The 24,638-nt window shown below is 32.5% G+C and overlaps 1 protein-coding gene across 7 annotated transcripts; it reads left to right on the forward strand.

Moving 5' to 3' along the window:
- The first annotated feature begins 42 nt into the window (after nucleotides 1-42).
- On the forward strand, nucleotides 43-24,638 carry LOC105232635 (arginine kinase). 7 transcript variants are annotated; one of them, XM_011214398.4, is made up of 4 exons: nucleotides 43-302; nucleotides 2,602-2,650; nucleotides 6,960-7,394; nucleotides 23,190-24,638. In XM_011214398.4, the coding sequence occupies exons 2-4, from the start codon at nucleotides 2,607-2,609 to the stop codon at nucleotides 24,271-24,273; spliced, it is 1,563 nt and encodes a 520-aa protein (XP_011212700.1). In that variant the 5' UTR covers nucleotides 43-302; nucleotides 2,602-2,606; the 3' UTR covers nucleotides 24,274-24,638. The 7 variants fall into 7 exon arrangements, with proteins under 7 accessions (XP_011212700.1, XP_011212699.1, XP_029408871.1 ...); XM_011214397.4 differs by having other exon boundaries at nucleotides 43-181; XM_029553011.2 differs by lacking the exon at nucleotides 6,960-7,394 and having other exon boundaries at nucleotides 105-181.

The following is a 24,638-nucleotide window of genomic DNA, read 5'->3' on the forward strand; positions in this document are numbered from 1 at the left end:
GTCAGTATGTGTCCTCAGAGTAGTGAAATCGCGAATCAGTGAGTTGGTGAGCTCTTAAGTAACCGGTGAATAATTGAAACTGAAAATCTGTAGGTCTCATTTGGCTGCCGTTGAGCGAAGAAAACGCGAGCACGAAATTTTGTGATAAATTGAAATCTTGAAAATTGGTCAAGTGAAGCAGGTAAATTATTCGTAAAAATTTTATCGCAAGTTTTTTATTTATTTTAAACGGCAATCGGTGTGAAACGTAAATAGCTGCAAGTCATCCCCCAACTGCATGAGGAATTGAGCAAAATATTGTGGTTAGTGTTAATATCTAATGTACAATTAATATACCTATGTACATACATACATATGTAAGTACATAAGAATACATCACATGCAATTCAGTGATCAATAGAAAACATTTCCACTAATCGTTAAATATTGCACTCGAACAGTATATGTACATACATACATACATATGTATATATGTAGTTTACAGCGATTTGTGTTCGTAAAGTGTTAAAGAAGTATCGTGTTATATCAATTAACGCCTTAAAAGATAAAAGTTACAAGGAGCGTCAAACGCAACGAAAATCCGAAGAATCTCTAATAAACGTTATTTCTGTTAATGGAAAAAGTCAATATAGAACCCCAATAAGCAAAAGGAAAACAATAATAATAATAATAAAGAGCGCTAGATTTTAAGAGTCTACAAAAATATTTGATTGTAGTAAAATTTGTTGAGAGAAAACAGGTGAGCGCAATTTGGATACACATGACAGTTAGTGCTTAATACATATCCAGACACATACATATGTATGTACAGCTGTAAGTATTATGCTTTGGGCAGAATTACTCACGCTTTTTCCCATGCTTTGATGACGTAACAGTGCACAATGTTTTTTGATAACAAACGCCGAAATGTTTAACTAATGGGATGGGGCAGGCATACTTTGTTGGCAAAAAATTGTCGCTTCTGTGCTCAAGTCGGTCAAAATCATCTGATTGGCATTTGTGAATGAAATTGTTGAAAAATCGACACTGTACACTGTTATAGCCGAGTTCCACCTAACACCTCCTATCACCTAAAACTAGTCGTTATAGATATAGAGTTATATACATATATAAAAATGATCAAGATGACGAAACGAGTTGAAACCCGGGTGACTGTCCGTCTGCCCGTTCGTCCGTGCAAGCTGTGACGTGAGGAAAAATTAAGATATCTTGTTGAAATTTAGTAGACGTGTTCCTGGGTTCGGGTGATCTCCCCATATAACGGTACTGTTAAAAACTACTCTAAGTGCAATAAATCAATAACTAAATACTCCAAAGTCATTAAAGTTTATCTCCGAGATGATTTGAGAGAGCTTTAAAGTAGCCGGGGCAAAAATTGGACGATGGACGTGGCACCGCCCACTTTTGCGTAAAATCTCGAGACCCGTCCGACCGGTTTTAATTAAATTTAGTGACAAGGGCCTATCTCACATATTACACAATTTGACTTTCACTTTACAGGATACAAAGCATAAGAATCATACTTTGTTGAATACTCTCTTTCATTATCTCTCTAAAATCGTAAAAGAGTAAAGCTAGACAAATTTTCTAGATTATCTAATGGTAAACCCCTTATATTTATGTAAATAATTCTATACCCTGACGGAGGTACTTCTTCTAATTGAGGAGTGTTTAAGAAAATTAAGGGCTTTAGGCCTCCCGTAAGATGAAATTGCTAGCGGCTGTTGAAAATTCAGATAAATATGCATTTAAGATTAAGAAGATAATTTAAATATTTTTTTCATAACTGTACGTCTTTTTTTTATGGCTTTTTAAATACAATCGTTAGTGTCTAACTATAATTTATATAAGAATGTGTGTCTATATGTAGAAGGCGCAAAGGCAATTACGTGCATTCACCTGTCTACTTCGCTTATAGACTTTCTACGGCCGCTCAACGAAAATTGCTTTCGGCGGCTTTATTTCAAATTTTATCAGAGAAATGTGTTTATATAAATGCATATGTATGTACATATATGCATGTGACTGTGGCTAAGTTAGCAAAGCTGTCGCACCGGTAACTTTGTACTACACAAATCTTTTAGATTTCCTGTACTCGTACGTGAGCTATAAATACACAGTATGAGCAAATATAAGCTGCTCGCATGACTACCCCACTTCTGTACACACAATGGAATAGTCATGCTGACAATGGAGGAATTCATTATCCATCAATGCAGTCCAAAGTTCTGGTAAAATGAGTAAAATTTCGAAAAATCGGGCTGGAATTCCACTTAATTTTTTGGTTTTTGTTTTGACAAGTGACTGATTAGTTTCATTATAAATATTTAAAATTTTCGTTGTTAATCGAAAGAATGAGAAATTTTGTCTAATATGCACACGAATTTTTCTTGAATGACTCATGGAATGAGTCTCCGAGTTATAGCTGCTAACGATAAAAAAAATGTTGCGATTTTTTTATTTTATCAAAAATGCCGGCAGATTAATTTACAGTACCTTTCTAATCTAAAATAAATTGCTGCAAAAGTGTCATATTAAAAAGTTGGCTTCTTGTTCGCTCTGTCGTTATTACTATTTAAACTATTTACTTTTATTTTTCAGAAAAAATGTTTGCTTTGTGGTATTTATCGTTCGCCATCGATGAAATAAGGTGAGTATCGGAAATAAATATATAATCTAAGGCTAAAAAAATATGAATCCGAAGCAGCTAATTTCTTGAAATATTTTATTTCCTGCATGCACTTGCAAGAAAGGCCGACTTTGATTTTTGTATCGAGAAAAAAATTGTTGTCACCAACGTTTTTTTGTCTATTCAAATGTACTGCGCATTCAAAAATGATTTGGCGTGAATTTTATTTAACTAAAATAGCAATATTCGTGCTTATGCATAAGTTTACAAACATGTGTAGATAGATATAGATTTGATAGCTTTTTAAATATTAATTGCATACTTTTAGGCGGTGTTTAATCAAGTGTTCGCTTCCATGCACATTTGTTCGCCATTCAAAAAGTTTACGTTGCGCTTTTGTGAATAAACTTTGGAGCTTTAAATGTGTCATTGTGTTGCCATATTCTTTGAATTTTTTTCCATAAAAAATATAATTAATTGAAAGTAATATTTTTTTGCATCGGTTTTTCGCTTTACAAAATTTTTAAAGTACAAAACATAATAATGTGAAATAAAAAGAGTACCGGGTTTCTGTTATAATCGAGAGGATAAGATAGGAACAATGATTCTAAACAACAGACAGATTCCAGTCACTTCTTTTCAAACCCTGAAAAGAATATACATATGTATTAATTTTCTTACGATGTATGTAACACCCCGAAGGAAACGTCAGAGACCCTTCAAAATATATGTATACATATACAGTTGAACTTCCTTAATTCTCCATAACTCGAACTCTTGAATTAGTCAAACTTCATACAAACTTCGTTCCATAACTCGAAGTTTCTCTAACTCGAAGTTTGTTTGTGCATTATCGTGATTAGATTTAAGAAATTTTTTAATAATGTAAATGAACAGCATGACAAGCTGAGTCGCTTTGGCTATGTCTGTTTGTTGGAACTGAACGAAGAAAATGAAGTTGTTGTATGGAAAACTTTTTTATTTGAAGAGATATCTTAACAAAATTTTACATAGACTATTGCATGATTGCAACTCCAAGTCAACAATACAATCTCCGAAGAACTATGTACATATGTTTGTATGTATATACCTATACACCGAAGACCACTCTATCATCTAGCTGCCATACAATCTGACCCCTCAAAATAAAAATTTTTCAAGAAAACTTGAACTTTTGAAGGGTTTGGTTTGGGATTGTCTTAAAGAGTTTATATTAACGTCGAATTATGGCCACTCACATGTGTAACGAAGGTGGGGGTGGGTCGATTTACAGGGAGCACGGAAAATAGCGTATGCCAGAAAGTATTATGGATTGTTCTGAGCACTTTGTCTAAGAGACTATGGGCCTGAAACCGGCTTCGAACCAGCGATTTTTACGATGAAGTTTGTTAGTGATTATAAATTTTGTTCGTTAATTTATGAGATATGCGAATGAAATTTAATACGCAGGTGAACTTCAATATTCTGTTGATTACTTGTCAGAATCGATCAGATCGGACAACTTTATCATATACATATCTCCCATATAACCGTTTATTCAGATTTTTTAAATCTTCATATTTGCACTAAGCAAATTATTACATAAGCACACCTACTCTCCAAACTAATAAATTGCACTATTATCCATAGAATGATGAAACCGTTATGCAACCTGCCCCAATGGCTTGACCGGCACAATTGTTTGCAATAGCTAGCTATACATATGTGTATGTATGTGTGTTTATAAATTATTGTGTATTTAAATCCACAAAGCTAGATAAACACAAATAAGTGCAAACGTTTGCAAATTTTTTGACTACACATCCATACATACATATGTCTGTATGTATGTACTTGCATATGTACTACATACAAACATAGTATGCACGAATACAGCCACCTACGCTGATCGCCGATTTGCAGAGTTGATAGGCCCGGCCTGTACAGGAAAGATTTCCCTGTACACCACCGTTGTCACGTACACGGTTCTTTGCTTGACCAAAGAAGCGAAACAGATGAAAAAAGGAAACAAAAATAACTTTGTTTTAAATTTCCAGAAGTTCCTTTTTGACGTGAAATCTCGTTGCTTCATTATTCCCTTGTCAACGCCGCTATCTTCAATTCAATTAACACTTTTATTAATGACAAATGATTACTAAACTAATTTTAAACAAATTTTGTTACTGTGCTAATTTGTTATAGTCAACAATCGCTCAATGCGCTTGTATGTATGTGTAAACGAATAAAGAACTCTGCACATACCTAGTGCAACCCAATTAGCAAAACGCTGATCAATCGGTTGGGAAGGGTCCAGATTCCAAACTCGAAAGATGGCGCTATTGTATTGATTTGTATAATTATTATACCCAGAAGGAAACGTTAGGACATTATAAAATACATTTGTACATACAAATGATTAGCGTGACGAACTGACTCGATTTAACTCTGTCCATCTGTCCGTATATACTAACGAACTACTTTCTCATTCATTGATGCATCTGAAATGAAACGTTTTCTTATATCAAGAAGCGGCTCATTTGTCGGAAAACTTTTTTATTTAAAAAATATCTTCATGAAATTTGGCATAGATTATTGCTCAAGGCAGCGAACACCTTATTCGGCTCATGACACCGATCATTTATACATATTTACACAATTTACTGTGAATATGGTTCCCACCGCTTCCTTCCTTTTTGTTAGGATATCCAAATTTCGCATCTCCTTTGGTAAGTTGGTGCAAGATCCATTCAAGGATGACCTTTAATTTTTGACAGCTGTACATTTTCATTCTTAACTATTACCTCTTTCCTCATATTATGGTTTTCCATAAGTAGAACTATTAACCGTAATTTTGTTCGTGGTTATCGAACTCTCGAAACTGCTTGGTAATGCTACGAAAGCTTGAGTGTTTACCAGGTGCTCGTTATTAATCATCAAGCCGTCATAATAGCTAGGCACATGATATATTCATATCAAACTGTGTTTATCGTCAATTGCTGTTTGTTTTTTATGTGTGTGTGTGTGTGCGGGCACAATCTGTCCGATTAACTGTCATGGTGAGTGATTGCAATTCTGTGTATTGCCAGTCCATCAGCGCAGCAAGTGAACATACACACTTACTTTTATTTGCATTGCTTATGGCATACAATAGATTTCTGCGAACATGAGTATATACTTACCATAATAAGACTGAAAGTATATAGAAAAATGTAGATCGCTAACAAGTGGTTAATTGCCCAGCGGGGAAAAGGTATGTATGTACATATGTATGTACCATAGGTGTACATATGTTTATAGATTTGTATAAAGAATCGGTTTGCTATATCATGTGACAAAATGAGCTTTGCATTTTTGCAACAGGTTGGAAACAACATCATCCGAACAGTATTTTTCTTTAATCTAACGTTTGCCTACCCATTTGAATGCAATTTTGTTTTTGTTTCCTTTATTCGTGTATTTAACTAATTTTGTGTGAAAGCAACAGGAAAAAGGTGTGACTACGGCAGATGCTTGCGCCCATTTTCCATTCACTTTTATATAATCGACTTCTGAAAACGAAAATACATAATATATGTACATATGTATATGTTTATGTCTGTATGTGTACTTATATGGGCATATACATACATATGTACATATGCATATACTTAGATATATAGAGTTATATGCACTTGAAAGAAATCGATTAATTTCCGTTGCTTTCCAAAAGCCGGAATATTTACTGATTTATGAATTACCAGCCGTTTGAGTTTTTCTTTAAATTTCAATTATTTACTATGGACTTATATACATGTACATATGTATGTATGTAGCTTAAGGAATATGAACATTTCAACAAGCTTAATGGAATTAATAGAGAGCTGTCTATTTATTTATTTTTCGATAAAATTTCTATTATTTGCGAATGCTTCTTCTTATTATTATCAGTTTATATGTACGTAAGTATGTATGCATTTTCCTTAATTTATGCACATTTTGTTATTTAAAATAAAAATGGCAGTGCTTATTTGTTTACATTTTGTGAAAAAAAAATTTGTTAAAATAAACTCTTAACGCGAGACTACAGATAATTCGCATATTAGCACACTTCTCCACATGTGCCGCTCAAAATATTAAAAATAACCCACAACTTAGCACTATTCATTACTAGGAGGCATTTAAAACAAATTTAAATTTGTTTAGAAACGCCTTAGTTTACTCTATCTTCTATTATGAGTCATTTCGACTTAGATTTTTTTTGTTATTTCAACATTTAAGCATTTCAAATTTTATTTTTTTAATTTATTATTAATTTTCTTTATCTTATATTACGTTTTTGTTTTCTCTTCTTTTACCACTTTTATTGTTTTAGAAAACACTTTGGTTGGTTTTTCGCTAATATAAAACTAAAGGGTGCTAATAAAGCTATAGAGAATAAGCAGCCACCTGCGCCTCAACCACAACCAACTCCAGCTGTAGCTCCAAAAATTGCAGAAACTAAACCGGCTCCAAAACCAGCGCCACCGGCACCAAAACCCGTTGTCGCTCCCACCCCAGCACCAAGTTCACCGAAGCCAATTGAAAAACCGGCGCCAGCAACACCTCCAACGACGCCAACAACAAGTCCATCCATAAAACCAACTCCAAGTCCTACTACTTTCAAAAAGGAAGTAGTACCTGATGCCTTAGATAAAAAGCTAAAAGAAGCTAGCAAGCCTTTCGAAAATGGAAATGAAAAACTTAAAACTAATCTGAAGGATGCCACAACTGGATTCTTAGTAAACGAGTCACAAAAGGAACCAGAAAGGTATACAATAGATGGTTAAGAAATAATTAGTAGTCACGTGCCTGATATAGAATTAGTTTTCTACTTTTAAATGAATGAGATCTCTTTGTCTAATTGTCAGTGTCGGCCCATCCATATAGGCTGCCTAGGGTACAAGTATTTTCGGTTGCCATTTTGGCATTTCGGTTGCCATTTTGTTAAAGCAAAAATGCTTAGAGCGGGCGGAAAATGTGGCTTTTGACATTGTCTTAGCATTGGCATTGTCTTAGTTGAATTTTGAAATACCAGAATTGCAAAAGTGGCCAACCTTATTTCAACACTGTTTAAAATACACGACTTAAATTGTTTACATCCTTTAACAACAATGATTAAGCAGCTCCAAATCATGAGTATATAATTTACCTACATATACATATGTATATACATATGTTTATACATACATACATATAGATGTACATATGTACATATGTGCAATATTATTCAGTTATTAAACAAATCGTGAACAGCTCTAAAAGCATGTTTTCATCTTTTCGTAATCTTACAAAAGTGGTTCATGCGGTTACCAAGAACGTTTTAAAATATGTCCATGGTCTCAACGCCTATTAATAACGTCACTTTCTAAGAGAGTGACGAACATTTTGTGTCATAATGTAGATTTTATGAGCAATGCCTTATAAATTCTCCGTTGTTTAATATTTATTATATAAAAATAAAAGTTTAAGAAGAAGCTGAAGTTACAAACATAGTATGCAGAGAGCGTTAAACGCTGATTAAATTCTCAGGTTTTTAAAGTTGTACAGTTAATCGGTAAATAAATGCTCATGTTCTCAATTATAAACAAATTATTATCCAAACTTTGGAAACATTATGGATAAAATTTTGTGTTATATACTATATACTTCAGTATCCACATACATTTACATACATATGTATGTGCATTTTGTATGCTTGAAGTAAGAACCCAGTCTCTAAAGATTTTCCAATTAAAGTCTATTATCTCATAATTTAAAAGAAATTAAATTTACCAAGCATAGAATTTGTCGCCGTGACAAAAAAGAAATTATTAAGCTAAAAAGTGTAAAATATTTTTGCCTCACATATATTTTTACCGTTTCCTGTGCAAAATTACGTAAAAGTTTTGTGTGAATATTGCCAAAAACTGGCCACTTGTTTGTTCAACAATAATTTGGCATCAAGTCAAAAATTTTAAGCAAAAGGCGCGTTCTGCAGTTGCACCTACATAAATCTGCGTGCGTATGTTTGTATGTGTTCAACGAGTTTTTGCCATCATAATATATTTAATTTATTTCAAAAGAAGAAAATGATAGACTAAAATTCATTTTGAAACTTAAATGACGTGGTAAATGTAAGAAAATCTGGGAACTTTTACACGATATTTATCCCGAACAGCTTACACACGACCGGGCAGCCTACGAACCTACACATGCATTCTTACTTATGTACATATGTATGTATGTATGTAGGTATAGAGCAGCGGCACCAGTGCATCTAAGATGCATGCATATGTATTTCATTACGTGTTGTCAGGCGAAGAATGCAAAGAGAATTTATTAAGAAATCGTTGGATTTCCTAATGATATGTGCAAAACTTTTATTATTATGATTTTCTGAACTATATCAACGTACACCAGGTCTTTTATTCATTTAATTGGGCCGAAATAAATAATTCTCACAATAGCAATACTAATTTTCTATTTCTTCGCTAAGAATTTTATGTTACATATGTGATATAGTCTGTGTAGCCTTTTGAAAAAGACCTTGAAATAATACATTATGTACATACATAACCTATGTACGCAGGTTTTATGTTAACTTTGTAAATATAAATATATGTATGTATGTATGTATACTTACAAAATTAGCATAAGCACATGTGTATGTTTTTATGTACATATGTATGTATTTTACCTCAGAAAAGTATCTTAACTCCAATATACGAGCTTAAGTCATAACTCATTAGGGAAAAGTATAAAATATTATATTCAAAAATATATACACACATACATACATATGTACATATATCATACAAAATGTTCAAACAGGAAACTAATTTACTGAAACAAAATAAAAATTACGAACTGTTGATTACGATTAAAAATCAATTACTCAACAATGTTCAAGTAATTCATGACCAGACACAAGTAGAAAAAGTTTCCAACCAAGCGGTAGTCTCTGCACAATTGGTTAAGCAGGATATATGTATGTACATATGTATGTAGATATATATATACATGCATACATATGTATATGTATACTAATTTACTACAATTATTTGTTGTACTAAGCATTTTATTTAATACACAAGTCAACACGATTTTAGTTATTGGTTCTGCTTAAAGGATTAACTGACTAAGAAGAAATATTAATATTATTCAACAAATATAACGTGAAAAAAGATCAAAAAAAAAAAAAATTAAAGCTTAGAACATTCTTAAAATAATAAAACTATCTTGGTACAATAAATTGTATTTTAGTTTCTTTCGAGGTATTATTATACTGACACAACTTGTAGCACGGAGTATAATTGTTTTCTTCATCAACATTAAAACTATTCAGGTTAGATATAAAATCTTAAATGTGAAAATTATCACAATGACACCGTATGTAAATTGGAGTAAATGGTATTACCAGGAAAAACGAAAATAACAATGCCCAAGACTACTGATCAAAATTGATGAAAATTTAAAGTCGTAAATATAATCAAATATTCATATTTTCGACAATTGCATTTTATTTGGTTACAAAACTGTTTTAACTTGATCGTCAACTTGCCCCAAGACTTGAATGGAAAAATTGATATCTGGACGACGGTGAGGATATTACAACTAGAAAGCAATTCCTTGATCGTGTAGCGTCCGGGTAAGAGCGTGGTCTAAGTAAGCTGTTTTGAACCAAAAATGAGGGCCTTAAAATGGATTCACAATTCAAAAATTGCTTTTACATTCAAAATTTTCATAACAAAGAGATTTCACAGTGTTTGGTTGCACCCGAACTCAGCTGCTCCTTAACTGTTTTTTTTTCTATAATAGCTGTGTAAGCCACAAATCTACATTTAATTTATATTAGAACGTCGCTTTTGTAGAAAAATTCAAAACGAACTGGCGGACACTTTTTGACACATAACACACCATACAAGCATATATGTACATATATATGTATGAAATGTGTGAATACACTGATGATGATTATATACATACATACTTATTTATTACTCAATACATTCCCATCTATTTACGTATAGATGTGCTTTTTGAACACACAGTGATAGCAACAAAAACAAGGCAGAAATGAAAAAAGTGGGAAAAATACTATATCTGAAAACGAAAGCCCGAAACAACAATAAAAATAGCTCAGCACCATTCTGTTTAGATGAAAATGAAATGAAAACACATTCAGACTCTTATACTATAGTCGTGTTGAGATACTTATGTACATATGTGTGTATATTATAGATATACATACATACGTGCGCTGGATCCAAATATAAACTTTGTGGGGGAGATCATGTGACTTGACTCCGGACAGGCTGGCTAGATGGTTCGCTTCTGTAAGAAGTTACTGTGGGAAAATGAACGAAAAATGACTAACGTGAAGATACAAATTTGTTACAAGAAAAATTCACAGATTCTTACCCACATATGTATGTATGTGTGTACATATGCTTTTTTTCAATAAATTTATTCTTTTCTATGTAATCTTAAATATTATTCACCGAGAAGCTGTGGTGGGTGAAATTTTCCATTGTTTTGCATACATACACACTTACTCATGAATCCACGCTTACAAGAACAACTAGACATCTATCCACCGGCTTTCGGGCCGGCTTATAATTCACTATTTAGACAATCACTGTTTTAACGGGCAAAAGTTACGGTAGTAGGTTGCGCAATCTTGACCAGACACAATCGAATATGGGCCTAAAATATTATAGGGGATAACGATATAGGCTCAAAACTCATACATACATACATAAATATCTACTTACAGTATTTTCCTGAAACCATTTACATAACTGCCTTTAAAATATTTATAATTAGTATGTAATATTTTTAACAGATGTTACATGTACTAAATTTATTTGTTTATATATAAATGTTTGTACATATGTATGTAGAATTACATACTTACATAGGTATTACAATATAATAAGTTATAGAAAAAACATATGCCAATTATTTATTTTTCTCATCGCACAATTGTACTATTATTAATCTAACAGACTATTATTGATTATTGCACGAACCATCTGTTATAATTTCTTAAAGAAATAGTTATACTTATGTAGATATGTACATATGTACATACATATGTATATACCCATCTGCGTACAAAGATATAATAAATCGTATTAATATGTATACTTACCTATGAACGGTATACAAACAGTTATCGTCAAGAGTAAGGTAGGTTAGGTTAGGGTAGGCCAAACAGTACGCTATCCGAACAAAGTGATGACATCACAGTAGAAAAGGATTTAACTGAGTACATACATACATATGTATGTATGTATGTACTTATGTATTTGATTTTTCCCACCTTTTCTAATAACATTTTGCAACAAAAATTGTTTATAATTATATATAACCATTTATAATTTTTTTATAATTGTATACATACATACATACATATGTATGTATATTATATTGCTTATTTGGCATCGTTTCAATTTTTAGGGACAAATAAAAACAAGCAAAAGACTTCAAGTTCAAGAATTTCAAATGTCAACTAGAAAGTGAAATATTTACATACATAAGTATGTACATATGTATGTACATACTGTATATACGCGTACAATGAATTTATAACATCTTCGCTGTTGTTTTCCAAAATTTGAAAAAATTAAAAATTTCAAGTTCAAGATTCTACGTTGAAGTATGTGAATACATACACACATACAACATGCATATGTACATCGGTGCCAACAATTATAGCTAAATGGTATTTAGTTATGTACTATACTAATTTTTTTTCATTTATAAAAATTTAACTGATTAATAACAAACGAAATCTTATCCTTAAAAATAGGTGCTGAAACGGAACGCCTTCGAATTATAATTAAAATTAAAAAGCTTGTTAAAATCCCATAATTATACAATTTACTAACAAATTTTACTTAATTTTATTGAACAGCTGCAAGTTCTCTGGAAAGAGTGACAGTTCTAAAGTCATATTGCACACATACTAACGTCTCAAAAAATACCCTTCCATACATACAATATTTATACATATGTACATATGCGCATATATATTAACAAAAAGGGGAAAATTTAACAGGAGCAGTGGTTTTATACATACATATGTACATATTTATTAACTGCACGTCAAGAAAAGCTTTAAGACTCTTCACCATATGCATATACACAAACCATGTATGTATGTATGTACATATATACCGATATTATGCAAGTGAGAACAGACATACCTACATACATACAAGTAAGTATATATTAATCTAACAAATCCGAGAAAGATTTTTATGTGGGAGGCTAAGTTTGTATGCATTTATGTATGTATGTCATATATAGTGCATTTGCGCTTGTCAGCAATATGCATACATACATACATACATAAGTAGGTAGGACTTGTCTATTGGCAGGCGCATTGTGCAAGGCGCAGACATTGTTGTGAACTTGGGTACAAATCACATCCCAACAAGCCAAATCGAATACGTAAAAGCCTCATTAAATTATTAAAAAAAAGGTTATACTGTTGGAAAAGCCAGTACAGAAATTCTTTATCAAATTAGAAATTAGAGACTTCCTCTAAATATATTTTTGTACTTATATTTTTCGTAGCGAAATTCATTAAAGGAGATTGAAAACGAATGAAAATAAGACTTATGAGTATAAAAAATTGTAATATACATAGATAAATTCACTAAAAGAGAATTCGTTATAAAGAGAGCAAAAACTTAACGAAATTGCAGTGTTCTAAAAACTATTTCGCTACAAGGAAAACTATGTTGTACAGAAGTTCGTAACAAAGAAATTCAACTGTAGTTCTATATATTTGTACAACTTATTAAATACTTCGTTAACATACATACAGGCCCAGAAAGTTTTAACTGCTCAAAAACTTTGAATTTAAAGCTCCAACTCGCACTTATTCATTTTGTGTTTTAATTGTTAAAATATAGCTTACTGGGTTACATAGGAGGAGTGCATGTTAAACCTGTATATTACTTACATATGTATATTAATATAGGTATTTATGGATGTGTTCTGCCAGATACTGTAATATAAATATATACATTTGTATGTACTTTAATTACTGTGCCGCCTCTCTATGAACCGATTACATTTAAGTTATGTATGAATGTATGTGCGTAACAGCTCACGCAATATACCCTTGCGGCAGAGAATGTCGAGGAACGTACGAGCCCCCAACAATAGTTGCATTGCATGGATAAATATGCTAAGCACATATGTATGTACATATATAAAGCTTTTACATTTTCAAATATTCATATATATAAATATGTATACGTAAGTATATTTATGTGTATGTATGGAGTTGATCATTGCCGCTTGGCGCTGTCATGGCTCGCTTGTGTACGCCGATGTGCATAAGTGTGAGTTTCGTTTTTCGTTGCACCGTTATATATTAACGAAGCCGTAAAAATGTGTGAGTGACGCTCCGACGTTAGCTTGAAAGCAGACGAATGTTTGCCGGTGGCAATTGTTGTTGTTCTTGCAAATTCTCTGGTAACACGATTTGACTAGGCAGAACGCGAAAGCAACGCTAGCGGGGATATTGTGGGAAAGTGCGCGTTTTCAATTGAACAAAAACGAATTGAATAAAAAGCTGAAGAAGTGCTACAGTTGCGGATAGCAAAATAATTTTGATCATTGTTAAGTTGGTCGTTGGATACTACGGTTGAAAAAGGTGAGCGCTCTTCCCAAATCGTTAAAAAATTGTGAAAATATAGGAAATATATTCAAGTGCTTTGATAAACCATGAAGTAAATTAAGCTTTCGTGCATTTCAATTGTTCAGAGGAAAAATGAAAAGTTTTGGTAGTGTTTATTTCGGAAATGTGAAAATTTTCTTAACGTTTCCACGTTACGCAACACTTCAAAATTTTCCCTTAATTTTTGGGATATAAATTTTTATGGTTGGATGGTAAATTGTGTTGAAATATTTGGTTAAAACTTGCGAAAAGTTCGCAGCATTTAGTGTGAGTCAGCATTTACATAGTTGTTTTGTGTTTTCATTACTTTTTGCTTTATTTCTACCAAACCGGTTACCGGCATTTTTGACGTTATTATTTATCATCCTTTGTGTTTGATGAAGCATTCGTGGTAAAATACTTCATTTTTTATTTCTTTCGTTCAACGAATATAACAAAGTGAAGTGCGCTAAATTAACTACTCTTTTGCTTGCAGTTGAATCCAAAAATATGACTTGAAAATGTTCGTTAAATTGTTTTTTTTTTTTTTTTATTTACTTTCAAATTTTGTTTTCAAAAATTACTGCTCGTTGGTCACGTAGGCGAATTTTACCTTAGGGCGGTGAAAATAATTTGAGTATATACATACGTAAATACTTAGCCGAAGTGATCGTGACACTAAATACAAGTAGTTAAATATTTAATTTATTATGTGTATTTTGAGATCGTTAATTGTAGAGTAGACAATTATACCTATGTATATAATATATAGGGTATTTTTGGAAAGCCATATGTTAATTTGTTTATTCGTATACATATGTATGTATGTATGTATTAACGAACGAACTTATAATGTTCGTAGGATGTGAACGTCATTGCTTATACATGCATATGTATGTATTTAGGTGTGTGTATTTTGTTCTTAATTTTTAAAAGTTACTGACTGCTCATTCACCTGAAAGCCGATAACTTGTTTATTATTCTTGATCATATGATGCAAAAACGGAATTGAGTATTGTACATTAACTCGGAACACTTACGCTGCTTTTACTCCCATCTTTCCTAATTTGTAAAAAATATAAAAAAGATCAATTTTAAAACAAACATATAAAAGTCAGAAAGAATTGTTGTAATGAATGGTTTAGATTGCAATTTTTCACGATTACTGTAGATATTAAATAAACACAAGATTTCAGCGCACTTGAAATGAAGCAATTATTATAAATATGGTTTACTTTATTTTTTTTTTTTATTAAAAAGGGTCTCTGTTCTAGTTTTTTCTTTTAATTTTCCGTAAAAAATTTGTCCCTATGAAATATATAGTACGAGTATATATGTATGTACTATATGTATATCAAGTAATCTCTATTTAACTCTCTAAAACACTTAATTTTGTATCAAATATACACCATAAAAATAAGAGTATAAGGCGGAGCCGTGTCTAATTTTAGATTAGTTGAATAAATACACCATATCCTTTTTATATCAACGCCTCTTCCTGATGATATACACAGTATTTATTCATATATTATTTTGTTTGATTTATGAAAAGTTAGTATTGTCACATAGGCATATGAGTGTCCATAACTAAATAATACCTGGAATGAAACAAACAATCGAATATATATACTATATATGCTGGTGATGACTTAATCAAAAGCCTTATGACCATAATTTAATTGTAGAAACTAAATATGGCTGTATGTTCATATGTAGTGTGGTGTGCTCACGTTCATATTTCAATATTTTCAGTCGAAACACATACGATCATCCATCAATTCACATACATATGCATGTATGTATGTAAATAACAGCCGGCATTCTGGTTAATGTTTACTTATTCACTTTCCTTTCATTAACTCGCGCTATGAGTAACTACGATAGGCACATAAGTCCATAGCTACTGTATATAAAGAGCTACATATTTTAGAAATTACTCACAGTTGAATGAAAAACATTGCAAAGTTTGACAATTGTTCAATTAAGTCCATTAAATTTATGTGAATTGTCTGGCCAGCATCACGATCACCATTATTGCCCCTCACTTCCAACTTTCCTTATATTCTGGACATTCGTTAATGATGTTGCTCATTCAATTGTGACGATCTAACGCGCACAGAAGCAATATATCTAGTGCAATTTTTTGTATTCTTTGGATGGTAGATTCATAGATTGAGGAAATGTATGTATGTACGTATGTATATTACTCGAAGTATAACTAGAAATCCAGAATTTATTTTACGAGCGTTTTATAAGGAAATGTATTTGGGGAAAAAATTGGACATAAATTTGTAGTTACAAGCAAAAGTATAAAAAAGTAGAAAGTGACCATACTATTTAACGTTTTCTTTAAATACCATGTAGTGTTTGGCACAATGAAATGCAAAAATCCATACAAGTTTTCATTTAAAAGTTATTCCTTTAATTATACTAAAAACAGAAAAGAATCCCATTGAATCCAATCAGAGCCACAACAAAGTAACTGTCAGTGCACACATTCTTATACACATGCATGTATAAATCGTTACAGTCGTAAATGTTTGCGTAATCAACATTTAACCCGGATAGTAGAAAGAAATCGAGGGGGGAGGGGGGTTTAGCAGGCAACTTTTTAACTTTCTATGTACGTATGTATGTTTATCAGTACGTATGTGTGTAAATACAGATTTTACGAAACTGCAGTTAATGTAAATAAAAGTGTTATACATATATGTGTAGGTAGTATGTGCATATTATATAACCGTACTTAGGTTATGCAACGTTGACCCAGTTGGCGTTAGTTAAAAGCACGAAAGTTGAGCTTTCGTTACAGGGGAAATGAAACTGGAAGCTTTTAACAGCAATGCTACGATTAACAGTAAACTGTTAATTTCTCTTTGTTGACTTCCTTTTTTGCAGGGAATTTGAACAGCTTATTTACTTTTTAATATCCTTTATATATGTAGATACATATGTACGTGTGTTGCATTAGAGAGATTTTGTTACATTTTAAACAATTATTTAACTTTTTTCAATTATTGTTATTCTTATTTCTGAACATTTCCTAATAATTTTAATTTATAATTGGATTGTTATGAATTCTTTAATAAAATTATAGTCTCAGGTACAGAAAGATTACACTTCCATATGTATTTAATATTTATATACATTAGTGCAATTTCTCAATCTTTATTAATTCTTCTGTACCCTTGAATTTTTTTGTACACTTGTATTAAAAAATTGTAGACACGTATGCATGTATATGTACATATGTATGTATCTACATGCAACCCCTTTTTAAATTGCGAACTTTATATGAGATAATGAGACAAGCTTTATTGCTGCTCCAGACAATCTTAAATTGCCAACATCCGTTTTTTTTTTGTTATATATGACTAAAGCAAGTTATACAATATTTTTAAGAAAACTACTTCAATACATTCATACTAAGATGAAGGAAAGAATTATTGCATTACTTCAATCAGGTTCAAATAAACTTCAAAAAAAATTAGATTTATTAAAATCGTATGTGTAGGGGAATGAGTAACATTAAATTCACAATAAAAAATTTAACTTTATAAGATACCATACCATATACTTTCCTTTTTATTTTTTAATATCATTTCCTCATAAGCTGCTTTGGTACGCCGTACACCAGTGCTGACAATTATTGTTAAAATAATAATTTCTTGAAAGCTGACAATTGTTCGCACTAAACAATTTCACGAAATTGTATTACATAATTCATATTTATGTACAAAGCTACAACTTGATTACTGCTCTAACTTTTATTTGACATATTTACATATTTCACTAATTATTCACTTAGCAATCGTGTAGACATACTTATGTACATGTGTGTATGTTGGGCGACACTTTTAAGTCCACTCTTGAAAGTTACTTATCAAATAACGGGCGAAAAAATTAGTGGGTGATTCAGAGTCAAGCAAAAATTCATATCTACTCAGATAACTTTTACGATTCAGTTTATAATTAAATCTGTACAATTTGAAATGAGCAAACACACCTTTACCTTTTCACCAGCATTCGTTGTTAATAAAGCGATCGCGTAACAACGTTTATAATAGTCGGCGGTTAATTAATTTAGTACATATGAACCTGTTGTTGACTCTAATAGGAAAATTCTCAAGTATTTAAAATATCACCGAGTGGTTTTAATTATTATTTTCAAATGTGTTAAACCTACGTAATGTAAAATTTGAAAGAGCAGTTGTGAAAAAACAAAAACACTTTTTAATGAATATTTAATTCGGTTGTTAATTAATAATTTGTAAAATGTGATATAAATGAATGTTCATATACAGCTACATACATTTATAGATAATACAAATAACCTTGACTCCTTTAGACGTTTCCAGTTATTTTAATTTTTGATGTGCGTTTTCAATATTATTTCCCACAGTTGACTGCACTTGTAATTTACATTAGGGATGTAAAGTGTAAAATAAGTAACTGATCACGATTTTTAAACATGATTAGAGTGCAAGTCTTTGCGTAGGGTGTTTTGAAATATACTGACCGTATACGTATTTATTTATGTAAGACATATGTTTTTACTTTAAAAGTAGTTTTGATATCTAAATTTTAAGGAAATTCTATATTTTAAGAAAATATGTATGTAAATACTATATTGTATGTACTTGTATATATTTTCCCGTAGTTCCTAGGTGGCACATAGGGCCTCACTTGTACTTTTCGGAAAATACCCCTTGTTGAGGTCTGACTCCTTGAGCTCTAATGTACTTCACTCATTGTTATCGTTTCTGTAAATTTTCCAACAATCAAGATATTGGACATTAATTAAACACAAGTGAAAATGTGTACATATGTGTGTGCTTATGTGAGTCCATTTATATGCACCTTTTAATTATAACACTAACATTTCCCATTGCTTGTGAAAACTGCCAAAGCAAAAATTTCCGTACCTTATCAGCATTTAGTTTCTATTGCCGCTGATAGCAGTTATATTTCTTTATCAAATTCCATTATATTATTTTACTTCACCTATTTGTGGGACTTATTTAGATAGCCATATTCCATATTAGCAAATTCAATGCATGCAAATTTCACCCGCATCTAAGTATATACCCATGTGTGTGTGAAAATAAACCGAAAGCGCGAATATTAGCAAAGATAAAAACATAGTTTGAGTAAAGACCTTTGCACGTGCTTACCCGTAAATGTTTATTAGCGTATATAATATTGAGATGTCCACTTGTACATACATATGTACATCCTAAGCGGTTCGTTACGACTATATAACAGTTTTAACCGAAAATGTACAGTAATTTCAATTAATATGATCAAGAGAAAAGGACAATTGACAAGGATAGTCGTCCAATAGGCCATTACTTTTAATGAAACGTTTCAAAATCAGGGATTAAGAGCGGGATACATATACTCTTGGCTGTAGAGAGAAAATCGGTGCTTGAGAATGATTATAGTGAATTCTTGGAAAAAATATGGAAAACATTTTTCCATAACAACGGGCTCCCCTTAGAATTCCGGATCAGGGATGAATTTCACCCTCACTTCTGTCCTGAATATATCTCATATAGGATCATCAGGCATGGAGAGGGACTTAACGATAAAAATAGATATTGCATTTAAATAATTTATGAAGGCACAAATGATTAATTTGGCGTTGCATTCATTTTATATGTCAAGATAATTAATGGTGATTTTATAAGACTCAAATTTTATTACAAGTCAGCTTGGAATTACCATTTTTACAACAAACGCTATAATAATACACATACATATGTATATTGTATGTCAATGTAAATATGTACATATCTATTTGAGCACGTTTACGTTATGGCAATAAAAACTATAATTATGGGCCTGTCGGGAGTATTAAATCCTAGAATGAGCACATTCTTTCACACCTTTTGAATGCGCAAGCGTCAACATACGCAACACTATTTAACTAAATGTTTGTCGTAGAAATATTACTAAACACTTAATCGTGCAATTGATAAATATTATTATATTGTTCCATTGATTTAATAAAATCACTATTTTATGCATTCAATTGCCATTATTTGAACAACAATATCCTTTTCCATCCCCCGTCGAAAAATGCAAACATATATGTACACGTGTGTACGATTTCGCTCTCCAATCGCTCCGGTTACTCTTCATTCAGCTTTTAGTCAAATAGCTGACATGCATGCATCGTCTGCCTGTTGAACAACAACAATACACTTCTGGTGCCGTTAACCACAAAATATCCACCGTTCACCGGGTAGAAGTGCCATTTAAAAAGTCCACCTCTGCATAGCTGATTCCTGAATCTAAAATTTAGTTCCTTTAAAATTTCCGATTGCGTTCGTTTGTTGTCGGCAAATCACTAGGTAGCTAGCGGTCAGCTTCTCGCGTACGCTTGCAAAGCTACCAAATCAAATTACCAAAATCATAGCTGTACACAGCATAACTGAAGTATACTTTTGGGCGCGGCGGCCACAAATAAACGAATTTTTCATTAAGCGACGACGTTTAGCTTAGTACGAACGCGAACGTGTAGTTTTTTGTAATAAAAATAGTTTTGTCTAAAATATTTGTATATTTCAAATAACAATCAAATGTATTAAATGCATTTTGAAAAAAGTTTCCCATAGAAAAAATAGAAATATAAAAAATAGATTAACTTAACTTGTACAGCGTGGAAAACGTGCAAACTCAAAAGAAATTCTATTCAGCATATGACGGATAAGCTTACTTGCTCGTATTGCTAAACAACTGGTGAAAATATACCAGAATTAATTAACAAACATCAAAAATCAACAAATACGCACAAACTTTGTGAAATCAAAATCTTGTGGAAGAAGTTTCGAGGAATTTTAAAAATTTTACAAAGTTAATACGATTTTTAATGAATATCTAAGTCAGACGTCCTTTTGCCAATAAGCAACGAAATCAAAGACACTCAAAATAAAATATCTTCTTTTACACAATATAATACATATACTAAAACTCCACAACTAACCCACCATCATCTCACAAGCAAGTAACTAAAAGGAGTCGACAAGTGGATAGTGGAAAATCAGCTATAGAAATTTCAATCAACAACGACAATTGCGAAAATTAAAAAATTGTGTACACATATACATATTTACTTCAAAGGGGTTACACCTTTTTTTTGCTCTAATGAAATCATTTATTTAGTTTTTCAAGCGTTAGTATGCAAACTTAAGCAATAGTTAAAGTAAAACGAATTCTCTTAACAAATTTTTATGTACAAAATATACATACATACACATATACGAAGTATATCAAAACTACATACAGTAGATAAGTATAATCAAACGCCCACTTTGTAAGTTTTTGAGCAAATTACTAACCTCAAAATAACGCTGATATACCAACATTTTGCATTTTGGACCAAAGTGAATCATATTGAAACAAACGAAAACTGTGTGATTTAACATTAAGATAAAGGTCCTTCAAAAGTAGAGTAAGAGGGAGGCAAAACAAGTACTCAGTATTGTAGGATATTTATTGAATTCTGCACGTCAAAAATTAAGGATTATCTATACGCGTAGAGTCAAAGTAGAGAAGATATAGAAAAACAAATAGACGAAAAATCCCACTGCTGTACAAAGTATTAACAAATCAAACAAAAAGACAGTCTGCGATATGGGTGGTTGTGCTTCAAAAGATAAAAAGGACACAGTGGTCGACGGGGATGCGGCTGCCGCAGACAAGGCGGGCACCGCCGAAAATGTAGAGGACGGTGCAACTAACACAACTGCAGACCCTTCGGCCACTACTGCGAATGGCGACGCGATCAACAACGAAGGGTGTGTATTGCTTAATATTTGCAAATATGCGTGATTTTTGCAAATGGAACAAAAGCAACAAAAGTTGACAGTAATTTATATGTATATGTAATATATTATTTGTAAGTAATTTTTATTTGAAATATATTCGTTTTGCTGTTTTGCAGCCATTTGTTTATAAGTTTAATTTTATCTCCATTGGTTTTCCTTATTTTATTTTAAGTGGTCTAATAGCTGAGCTTAGAGTAAAAATGATTTTAAGCTTAATTAAAAAAATAAAATATTCCTCAAAATATAATTGGCGTAAGTACATGGCATCTACGAGGATATGTAGGCGTGTACATCAGTACATACATATGTGTGTATATACACAAGGGCTTGCTGCCGTGGTGTCGTCGCGGAAACAACGCCCGCTAAAAAGGATCTATTAAATTATTACATCTGTTGGATGCCACAGTAAAATGAGTCACACATTTCAGGTCTCAAAATTTTTAAAGTTTTTTTGGGTGGAGACAATGTGAATTCCGGAACTGTCATATACTGTATGTACATATGCATGTTTGTACAATATACCGAATTGGGGTAACTTAAAATAAAATAGTAGAGAAAATAGATACACATCGCATTTTCCTCTTAACCGCCCTTAATTTGGATCGCATGCGTGACAACTACTCATGTCATTAAGTCGGTTTGAGGCAGGACAAAAGCCGGTCTCGTTTAATGTTTTTTTTTTTCATTTTTCTGAGTATTCCACACATGCATAGTGCAGCGTTCGAGCACTTTTTGTTTAGTTTGTAGTGGGTTTAGTAAATGGAACCACTATAATAGATAAAATATCTAAAGAAATTCATTAGAAATGTTAATATTTTGACAATATTTTTTTTTTTTTCAATAAATCATTTAAAATATTTATTTTTGATTATATCGTTAACAAAATTTCATATAAAAGCTGAGAAAATGCGCTTGCTCATCAATCTTCGACCCTTAATACTCCGCGGTGTGCGTGTTGAGCAAGTTTCTCATGCTTGCTATACGGACTGGTGCAAGTAATTGACATATTTTAACTTAAATTACTGCAATTTCTTACAAAAATATTAATTCTTTTCAACTTTCTATTTAATTGCAGAAAATTAAACATCATGGTTGACGCTGCAGTTCTTGCTAAATTGGAAGAGGGCTACGCCAAGTTGGCTGCCTCTGACTCCAAGTCATTGCTGAAGAAATACTTGACTAAAGAAGTGTTCGACAGCTTGAAGAACAAGAAGACCCCAACTTTCGGCTCATCTTTATTGGATGTTATTCAATCCGGCTTGGCCAATCACGATTCTGGTGTTGGTATTTACGCTCCTGATGCTGAGGCCTACACTGTCTTCGCTGACTTGTTCGACCCAATCATTGAGGATTACCATGGTGGTTTCAAGAAGACCGATAAACATCCACCAAAGGACTTTGGTGATGTAAGCACTTTCGGAAATTTGGATCCCAACAATGAATTCGTTATTTCCACCCGTGTGCGTTGCGGTCGCTCCCTTGAAGGCTATCCATTCAACCCATGTCTCACCGAAGCCCAGTACAAGGAAATGGAAGAGAAAGTTTCATCTACTTTGTCTGGTTTGGAAGGCGAATTGAAGGGCAAATTCTACCCATTGACCGGCATGGAGAAATCAGTTCAACAGCAATTGATTGATGATCACTTCTTGTTCAAGGAAGGTGATCGTTTCTTGCAAGCCGCCAATGCTTGCCGTTATTGGCCATCTGGACGTGGTATCTACCACAACGACAACAAGACTTTCCTGGTGTGGTGCAATGAGGAAGATCATTTGCGTATCATTTCCATGCAAATGGGCGGTGATTTGGGTGAAGTTTTCCGTCGTCTAACAAACGCCGTAAATGAAATTGAGAAGCGTATTCCATTCAGCCATGATGACCGTTTGGGCTTCTTGACATTCTGCCCCACCAATTTGGGTACCACCATCCGTGCGTCTGTGCACATTAAATTGCCTAAATTGGCTGCCAACCTTGCTAAATTGGAAGAAGTTGCTGGCAAATATAACTTGCAGGTACGCGGTACTCGTGGTGAACACACTGAAGCTGAGGGTGGTATCTATGATATCTCCAACAAACGCCGTATGGGTCTGACCGAATACCAGGCCGTCAAGGAAATGTACGATGGCATCACTGAACTCATCAAGATCGAAAAGAGCATGTAAATTGCTACAATTTAAGTGTAGCGAACGTTTATTTGTAGTCAAGCAAAGCAGGTGTTGTGAAGTTTAGTATGTGCTAAGTGAAAGAGGGTGCAACAGTGACAGGTCCCGGCATTTTCAATAGATCCTATTGGGAAGCTGTCTTTGCTGCGTTCATATGAAATGCCTTCCTGGAGAAGAACAACAACACCATCTACAACACTGCTACCACCAATACAACCTAACAATGAAAACACTTATCCTTAAAAAAGAAGACGTCAAATGTTTGGACTTTTTGTGAAACTGAAAATAAAACACAAATAATTTATAATTTTAAGTCTTAAGTTTATAAAAAAAAATTTAAAATAAAACTTAAAACAAAACCAAAA

This window comes from Bactrocera dorsalis, chromosome 5, assembly GCF_023373825.1.
Source record: "Bactrocera dorsalis isolate Fly_Bdor chromosome 5, ASM2337382v1, whole genome shotgun sequence".
NCBI lineage: Eukaryota > Metazoa > Arthropoda > Insecta > Diptera > Tephritidae > Bactrocera > Bactrocera dorsalis.